This window comes from Temnothorax americanus, unplaced genomic scaffold, assembly GCF_048541705.1.
Source record: "Temnothorax americanus isolate GAGA-0224 unplaced genomic scaffold, ASM4854170v1 Scaffold62, whole genome shotgun sequence".
NCBI lineage: Eukaryota > Metazoa > Arthropoda > Insecta > Hymenoptera > Formicidae > Temnothorax > Temnothorax americanus.
This window is the reverse complement of record NW_027509769.1, coordinates 271320-281732: the sequence shown is the minus strand read 5'-3', so window position 1 is coordinate 281732 and position 10413 is coordinate 271320. Positions and strand designations below refer to the sequence as shown.

Here is a 10413-nt window from a genome sequence, read left to right as displayed (position 1 = left end):
ATATATATATGTATCTAATATTTCAAATATTGTTATAATTTTTATGACAGTATTTTCGAAAAAAATATCTCTAGCGAAACCAAATATGTAGCTGAAAATAAATCACAAATTTTAATAGAAGAAGCATACAGAATTAAACATAGCATAAAAATTATTATAAACACGTAGATTTGCATTATTGCAATTATACTCAAAAATTTATTCATAAATCTCAAATATCAAAGATATCAAACGAATTTCGTTGATGTTAAGTGATATATTGATTGAGATTCCGAGAAACATATGTATGTATAACGGGACGGGCGAACCGGTTACCGACTTGCTTCTCGTGCCAAAATAAAATATAAAAAAAAAACGAAACGAACACAACGGTAGAATCAAATGCTTGAACACAAATGTGAAACGTACGGGATATATTCAGAGATATTACATTCTTGAGAGTGTCTCAGGATGCGGGCAATGATAGTCCCGCTATATGACACAAACCAGTTGTTTAAGTGAGAGACCAGTATCGCCTCGACTACCGACAGAAAAGTCATGAATCTGCAAGACTGTATAAGATTCTTAATTTGTATCTTGGTGGTGAATTTTGGAAGAACTGACTGCAACGAACGCGTCATTGATGTCGCCGTAAGCTTCTGCATATCAATTTTGCCGTGTTAATTTCTACCGCAGTGGGCTACTTTGACGATTTTTCATATAGTTCTATCAATTAGTATATTTGACACGTGCAACAAATTTTTCTATTTTAATGTCACTACATTTCCATTTTTCATAAAATTACACTGCTATTTGTTTTATTCTTTCTATATTTATAGTTTTCTATAGTTCTATATTTCTAAAAGAAGCTTAGAAAGATTGAAAATTATTACTCGAATTATATTTAAAAAATTGTAAATGTATAAAAATTTGCAAATATATTTGTTGGATAGGTCGATGATCAGATTGAAACGAGACATAAACGCGGCGTTTTAGATCTTCTTTTTGGAAGGTTTCGTACCTGTGGTGCTTGCTGTAAGTAATATTATTAATATTATAATGTATGATATATTAATATATACGTTTGTATAATTATTATGATTAAATAATAAGTACCTATGGTATAAGCTATACAGAGAAAATCATAAAAAATGGTATTACTAGAAAAACAATTTTGGCAGACTGATTCTTATTATAAATATGATCTTAACTATCATCTTTTAATTACTTTTTTTTTATCGTGCAAAGATATCAAATATATTTTAAAATGATAACTACACACACTTTCTCGGAAGTTTTTAGCAGCTCATATTACCTATGTATAATCAGAAACATTAACGTCCGCCCGCATTTACAAGGAAACTTCATATCATAGCAATTCACCTGCATATTTTCACTTTCTCTCAAAATAAAATAATTGATTTGTATTAGTTACATGTAATACACATTATGTGAAAAAGATATGTTTCTGGAATATCATTAGAGAAAGTTGATTGCAACAAATATCATTAATATGTTCCCGATTGTTAAACATTGTTGTATATTTCATTAAAAATATTTTTTCTTTATAATTTTAACATAATAATTTTTTGTTATACATATTTTTATCTTAATTTTTAAATGTATTTGATATAAAATAATTAATCGATACTTTATACACCTGTAGTATGCGGCCGATCAAATCGTAATGCAGCGCGATTATTGGGTGGCGAATATACAGAATCGCATGAATTTCCCTGGCTTGCGAATATTCACATAAAGTCCAAATTGCTAGTTAGTGGAGCATTGATAAACGATCGTTATGTCTTAACAGCGGCTAGTCAACTTGTTGGGTTAGTACAGACTGGAATCTTTAATATTATTATTAAACACAATCAAACCTTAGTAATAACGAAAAAGACTAATTGTTATAGAATATTCTGTAATTAATATTGTTCTCGGCAGAGCAACAGCACATGAAATAAAGATATCCTTGGGAGAATACGATCGATGTACTTTAGATGTCTCATCAGTAAACAACAGCGTCGAATCTGTAACTTTGCATCCAGAATTCAATCCGGAGTCGAGTACTCATGATCTAGCTTTAATTCGTTTGAGTCGACCAATCAAATTCGAGAAAAGAATATCGCCAGTATGCTTGCCCAATCCAGGTTTGTTTCTTTACGTTAGCATAAATCTAGGATATCTAACAAATATGATAATAAAATGTAGAGCTACACATCTAAATTTTCTTTTCTGAATTTTAGGATCAACTTATCTCGGTCAAGTTGGAACTTTAGTAGGATGGACCAGGCACAAAGACAAAGTTGATGTTGAACTGTGTAGGCCTCGAAAAATAGGACTTCCCATTCTGGGATATAATGAGTGTATTAAATCAGGAATAAATCTAACATTAAATGATGATTACGGATGCATTGGGGTTGTGGGTACAAAATCTTTGGTGTGCAGTGTAAGTTAATTACACATATATATATCATATTATATATCTTAATTTAAAAAGAATTTACAAAAATTACATATTATACTTAATTATATCGTAATAATGTTGCATATTTACAGAATGACGTCGGAACTTCTGTGCAATATCGATCATACATCGGAATTTACGACCTTATTGGTAAACATGACCATTTGTCAAATTAAAGCTAATTTAATATCCAAAAATAGCTACATACCAAATTTATATTAGTAAGAAATACCAACCATTTGATAATAATGTATTTTTAAAAATGTAGTAAACATTACATATGTAGTGAAACTTAAAGAAAGATATGTCTTGTTCGAAGTTGAACCTAAATTTATTGAGAGATTTTAGCGATTATATATATTTACGATTAGTACACATGTAAATTGTTAATTGCTGAAGCTAAAGAAATATATTACTAACATAATATATAGAGCATTCCATACCGAATCGACTAGAGTTTAACTCTCGACCTCTCGTATTTGGTCGGCGATTTTTTATGTTATTGTTCCACCTCTAAGATGCACTGAATTTTTTATAGATTTTTTTTTAAACAATTGATTTAGTTATAATTTTTTAAGCCGACATATGAATGGCCACAATTTAAAAATCTAAAAAAATTTTCAAAAATTCTGTTAAATATCAACATTTTTAAGCTTAGGCCGGCGTTTGCTTTTAATTTTTTCGAGTTTTTTTAGATTTTTCCGACGCGATTTTTTTTATTTTGGAAAATCAAAAAAATTTGAAAAAATTCTCAAAAATCTTGTGTTGTATATAAAAATGTTTAAGCAACAGCCTACAGTGGACTAACGTCTGCTTATAATTTCATTTTAACTCGAAAAAAGCTCGAAAATAGAAATAAACGCCCACTTTAGGCCCAGGCTTAAAAATTTTGATATCTGACACAGAATTTTTGAGAATTTTTTCAGATTTTTAAATTGTGGCCATCAATATGTCGGTTTAAAAAATTATAACTAAATTCATTGTTTAAAAAAAAATCTAAAAAAAATTAGTGCATCTTAGAGGTGGAAAAATAACATAAAAAATCGACGACCAAATCCGAGAGGTCGAGGGTCAAACCCTGGTCGATTTGACATGGAATGCCCCATATGTATATTATATATATATTATAGGAATTATTCCAAGCGTGAATGAATGCGACGACACTCCTAGGCCAACTGTTTTCACGAAAGTAGGACCACGTCTTGACTGGATATTACAACATACTAAGGATGCATGCTACTGTACAAAATAAAATACAGGCAACCTTTCTCTCAGTAATTCTATGAAAATATTATCGCACATATATGATACTGATAATTACATTTATTTCTTCTATTATAATGTTGCATTTTAGAAAATACACAAAATAATTTTAAATGTCAAAATAAACAAAATGTTATTTGCTTAAAATGCATATATATATATATATTGTTACACTCGTCGCGCGTCCGCTGCACAATTACGCACAATCACTCACGCGCGACGCGTATTCCGGCACTCGCACAGAAAGAAATAACTCGGTATTGTAAAAGAAAGACGCGATTTCACAGCATCTACCGGGCGACTCGCATGAGCGCACGGCACGGGCGCACAGCACAGGTGTAACAATATGTATATGTACTTTTTCTTATCATTATATACACAAACATTAAAAATATAAAAATTATAACATATAAATACAAATCATGTATTTCAAAATAAAAACATTTTTATTGCAATATAAAATATAAGTTATATCACAATACCAAGTTGGCACTGATATAGCTGAAACAATCTTTCAAATCACGTAATCAAATAATCATCATATATAAAAATTTATTGATAAGAGGAGTAAAGAAATAAATAAATTTCACTTTATTTGTCTTACAAATGTACAATATATGACGTCAATATTCTTGCAAATTTACCAATATTTAATTACGAACTTTCTCATGATATATTGAACGTTTATCAATTGTTGTGCCATACATAAACCTTGTTGACCGCATTGTCTATATCTCGTAAACTACAGCGATACTTATTTGTACTTGATCGTCGGCAAGCGTCCATGATACGGATTACAGAACCGGACTGATTTATGTGCCAAGGCAACATCAATAAATGGCGATACACCAACAAGTTCAATGTTCAATATTCGATGAATGTTTAATTTTCTTTAAGGGGTAAAGCCACTCTAGAATTTTCAAAAAATCGTTTTTTTTTTTTTGCTTAAACGATGCTTTAAGGTCTTAGAAATAAGGTACACTTGGTTTCAAAGCTCGGAAAAATCTCTATTATCCCTTTTTCGTAATCCGTCTGCCGGCGTGTTCGAAGCGCGCTTCGAGCGTCTGAAACTTTAAACGCGTTTTTCTCAAAATCGCTTTTTTAAAATCGGGCGGAATCAGAACTCGAACACCTTTTATCCAATTGACTTAAAATTTTGACTAAAACTTTACAATAACATTATCTTTAGAAGTACCTAAAGATTTTGCGATAAGTTAAACAAAACTTTTTTTATAAACAATTTTGTGCGACATTTTTTAGCAAAAAATGAAGCACTTTTTTCCAACATGCACCATTCTTACAAAAAATAATATTTCGCAATTCCCCTAGGTACTTCTATAGAAAATCTTATATATTTTTCAAAAATCTTTGAATTTTTGTTTCAGCTCAGAAATTATAGGAGCTTCGATTCCGCCCGTTGAATGCCTTCCGCAAAAAGGCACTTTGGAGCAATAGCTCTGGCGCCGCCATTTTGGCAATAAATAATTAATAAAAATATTTTTTTTATATTTTAATATATAGATAATAAATAGAATTAAACCGATTTTCATTTATGATTATTGTATTTCTGAAAAAAATTATAAAAAATTGGCTTTTTTGGGGACTCTAGAGTGGCGTTACCCCTTAATAGCCATAATATTTACATTAAAACTATTGTCCAAGACAATAATGCTGTTAAAATTGTAATTTTATTTATCCTGATTTGTATGATGTAATTGTACTATTATTCGTAAAATTACCTTTATCATACCCTATATATACACGTTTTAGATTTACATGTTACAAAGAGGCTTATTCTCTGATCTCTTTTTTAACGTAAGTTCTCAAATCATCATCTTCTTCTTCATGCACTGACTTTAGTCACAGACACAATTGCTAGAGAAAATCCTTATAAGAATTTATCGCCCATATACTACCCTAATACCTTTCCTGCCTTTTTAAGAGTAATTTATAACACTTTCGAGGTGAGGAAGAGCAGCGACCCGTAAAATCTGCCGACCCATCTTGAACAGGATAAAGTACATTCTTCAGATGGAAGGACAAATATAATAAAATTCAACAATTGAATGTGTATATTGATTATAAAAACATATGTAAAATATATATCAACAAATAAAAGATAATTTCATCTAATTTTTGTACAAATTTTTCGTGGTAAAACTTTCTTAAAAAATCTATATAATACAACTTTTTCTATACAACTAGCTCATCTATTTTATGAGGACTTCTGATACTTTAAAATCTATATTTCGATTTTATAATTAATTAATTTGGACCATGGGAGATTGCAGCGTATTTTGTGCTACGTGATCATTCGTTAGAACTGTCCAAGTGTTAATGAGAATAGCGATTTATTGGTACACGTTCCTCGAGATATAAAATGCCTACGAGGTGATATGCTCGACAATGATGCAGCATCGAAATTGGTTACCGTTGTTATTCACGGTTCGATATAGAAGAGAGTGTTCTCTGTGCTGCGCTCAGTAATCGCCTCGTGCTGTTTTCAGAAGGTGAAATCTCAACAGAAGTCGCGCATCATGAAGCCCCACTTAACCCTGACGACCGCAATTGGCATTCTTCTGACCCTAGACGTTCGTTGACAGAGTAATTAAATAAAATTATCACAAGGGCAAGTCAAAATGGAGCGCAAGTAATAATTCACTATTTACCGTATAAATTGCATTGTACTCATTTTCAGGCACGCGCGCAGAAGCAGCGTCTACTCTTACGAGTAAATCCAAATTGCGGTAAAAATTATATTAAAATTATACACATATATGCGCGCGACAAAACTCATGAAAAGCGTATAGGAATCAATATTAGATTTTTTTATTCTGGAATATCCTGTTAGTAAACATTTATTTTTTATTCTATTAATTTCACTTGTATTAATTGTACTTTATAAAAGTAATAATATGAACAAAATATATCAAGTCAAATATACAAGACATATGTTACGGAATAAATAAAAATTGACAGAAAAAGATCTTTTTTAATCAAATTTTCTTACTAGATATCAATATCAAATTTTTAAACAAATCTATGGAAAGGTATCGTACAATACGTATAATATATTTTATTATTTTTTGTTATACTTTATCTCTGCATATATATAAAATTTTACTCAATTTATTAAATCTCTTTCTTGTAACACACACAGAATGTGGGGAAACAGGAGGGATATCGAATCGCATCGTCGGCGGAAAAATAACAATTCCGCATTTATTTCCTTGGGTCGTCGCAATACTCAACAAGAGAAGTCTTCATTGCGGAGGCACATTAATTAATAATCAATACGTGTTAACTGCCGGACATTGCGTTAAATGGTATCTTATCTATATCTTTAATAGGAAAGGTTAAAAGTGCATTTAATATGGTATACTTTCTTAGAAAACTCATACGCAATACATTTGCAAGATTAATGACTGGTTTAATAACATATAAAATTTATTTAACAAAAATCATTAAAACATTTAAGTATATTAAAAAACATACATAAATAACATTCTAAATCATAATGTTAATTTGCAAACTTTAAGATTATTAAAGTCTCCATACAAATATTTAAAATAATATCAACAAAAAATAGTAAATTTTATTAAATATATTATTGTATTTTATTATATATTATTATTATAATTAAGCATTTTGGCGGTGAGAACAAGTATCATTGTACGTTATAAAATATAAAATATTTTATAATTCTCAAATTTTCTTGCAACTTGCATATAGGACGAATCATGCCGATCTCTCGATTGGCGTAGGTATGCACGATATCCTAAATCCAAACGAGGGATACATAGCTGCAATCGATGAAATAATTTTACACAAAAATTTCGAGAGTGATTATCTCCATGACACAAATGATATTGCCTTGATTCGATTACGGCATCCGGTTAAAATCAATGAAAACGTGAGACCAGTTTGCCTTCCACATAAAGGTCAGCCTTTTCATAATATTTAAGATATTCAGTTAAACTTCAATTAAAAATTCGATAAATTAAAAAACACTTGAAATATTAAAGTTTAAAAAAACTAAAAGTATTTGTTTGTATCTCTCTTATATTTTTATACACGTATATCAGTATTTTTAAAATATAAAAAAGAGCAATGTAAATAAGTCTTCAATGATAGATTCTGATTATACGGGGCAGTACGTCAAAGTTACTGGATGGGGACGTGTCCAGGTCGAAGGAGAACCCTCTCAATTTTTGCGTCAAGCAACCTTGAAAGTAATGTCTTTCGCAGCCTGTAAGAATACTTCATTTGGAGATCATCTTACGGAATCGATGATGTGTGCTTACAACGATAATACTGATGCATGTCAGGTATATTGTCAAGAGAGATCATGATCAATTTAATCTTCTAATATACTTTGGGATCAAAATAATATTAAACATTTGTTTTATTGTGCATACATCATCAGTAAAGATATTGACTTCCTAAATTTTCTTTTACTATGTATTCGACTGTTTATGTTGCACAAGTAATATACAGAATATTTCAGGATGAGTTTTTTGGAACAAAAATTAAATCTCTTGGTAATAAAAATAATTTACCTACTACCCTACCCCATAAAGTTTGTTCCATGGTGACCTGAAATATTTTGTATAAATCAACCAATATGAGATCCAGACACATCTACTTCTCAAATATATACATATATGCTGCATTTGAAGGATATTAATAATGTTAAAATTTCAGGGTGACAGTGGCGGACCTCTTCTGTATGAAAGAATGGATGGAAAATATGAAGTAATTGGTAAGAATATCGTCAGTTTTACATATATATTTTTCAATCGTGTTTTTGAAATCAAATATCAATTGTTAATTTAAAAAACTATCAATTATGCTATGAATTTTATAGTTTTGTTTTCAAGTGTTATAACTATAACATTTTGTCTGTTATCATTTTAATAGGTATAGTTTCCTGGGGTATTGGATGCGCCGATCCTGGGATCCCAGGTGTATATGTGAAAAACACGGATTATTTAAACTGGATAAAATATCACAGTAGAGATGGTATTTATTGCGTGGATAGATAAGCTTCCATGTATAACAGATACTAAGAAATAAATGTAAATTTAAGATAAAAAACTTTAGTTGTCTTAATATGAACATTGATTAGATATATATTTTTAGATAGATATTTTATGAACTAAATATTCAAATTATGAATTTTAAAAATTGTGCTATTTGTTATTAGAACGATTATTTCAAATATCTTATATGTATATAATCGCTTATATTCACAGACTCCCAAATACAATATCTTATCAATGTATAACCCAGCAGTTCTTTAAAACACGATAAGCTCGATATCATCAGGTCACGTAGGTAATACCACAGCATGAGTATTTCATGGTGGTATGGATATGAATACGATCTAAAACAATCATAATTCTTTCTACGTCGTTAACAAATCACAGTGAGCGTTTTCAATTTTATTTTATCATGGACACAATTACTTTTGTTGTATTAGCGATAACGCTTCGATCGTTTGATGAAACAATCAGAACTGATTATAACCTACGTGTCAACATTAATATAACCGGCAATTCTATAATGCTGTTTTGAAAGAAATATAAATTTGTGTAACAGCTTATTTTCTTATGGTTTTTGTTATACTATTATTATTATTAATAAGCATATTAATTTTATATATAAAAAAATATACTGAAATAATTTGTATATATAATTGTCTAAAAAACGTTTTCTTTAATATCTTATAAAATATCTTGTAATTTTTAAATAAGTCATTTTAGCATTTGTCTTGCTACATTCAATAAATTTTAAATTGGCATTGTGGCAAAAAATACTAAAAACCATATGAATTGATATGCTACCTAAAATGGGATAAATGCAATTAAGAGTAAATAAAATCATGACAGGTAATTAGATCCATTCTTTTATGTCCAAGCATTTACAATTTTCAAACTATATTTGCGATTAAAATTAGAGACAGACTAAATTTGTCCATAATATAATTAAAAAGATAATTATTATACTGTATCATTAACTATTTCTAAACAAGATAAATGTATATGTAAATATATGTGATAAGTAATTATATAAAATTCGTCATGTGTATGAGATAAAATAAATATGAAAAAATATATTCTAATGTATTTAATTAAGTTAAAATATTCAACATTTATATGTTATTTTAAATACTATAAACGATACAGAGATAATTACATATCATTATATTATATATATCGCTATATAAAAGAATCATACATGTATATATACACATATACATACATATGTAAATTATTTTTTTGTGGTAATAATAATAATAATAATAAAGTACATTAAAGTTAAAATTACGTGCTCCTGGAAAAATATAGTATATATAAATGGGTACTAGATAATATATAGTATAAATGCATCTTTTAATTAAAAATCTAATTTGCCCTCTGGTACTATTTAGATTTCATATATTATAATATATCATGTATATTAAATTCATTACAAATAGCATATAAAGATTTACAAGATTAGCAGTAAATTTTAATTGAATATAATTGGACGGTTCTTTTTTGCTAGAGAATATAGCATGATTAACTAAAGAATATTAATACTATAGCTTCTTAATCAAGTAATTCTTTTAGCAAAAATTCAAGATTTAAAATTGTGCATTGATATAGTAAATTATGCGTACTTAAAATCGCATAACATTTTATTTTTGTAAAAAAAAGAAG

The 10413-nt window shown here is 28.9% G+C and overlaps 1 protein-coding gene across 1 annotated transcript; it reads left to right on the top strand.

Annotated features, from left to right (window-relative positions):
- Window positions 1-444: 444 nt before the first annotated feature.
- On the top strand, window positions 445-9338 carry LOC143905489 (transmembrane protease serine 9). The gene is made up of 16 exons (XM_077420929.1): window positions 445-630; window positions 933-1014; window positions 1646-1811; window positions 1924-2129; window positions 2226-2428; window positions 2539-2596; window positions 3577-3687; window positions 4672-4685; window positions 6166-6300; window positions 6408-6456; window positions 6870-7035; window positions 7442-7650; window positions 7844-8037; window positions 8414-8471; window positions 8630-8731; window positions 8965-9338. The coding sequence occupies exons 1-16, from the start codon at window positions 538-540 to the stop codon at window positions 8994-8996; spliced, it is 1878 nt and encodes a 625-aa protein (XP_077277055.1). The 5' UTR covers window positions 445-537; the 3' UTR covers window positions 8997-9338.
- The last annotated feature ends 1075 nt before the right edge of the window (window positions 9339-10413 follow it).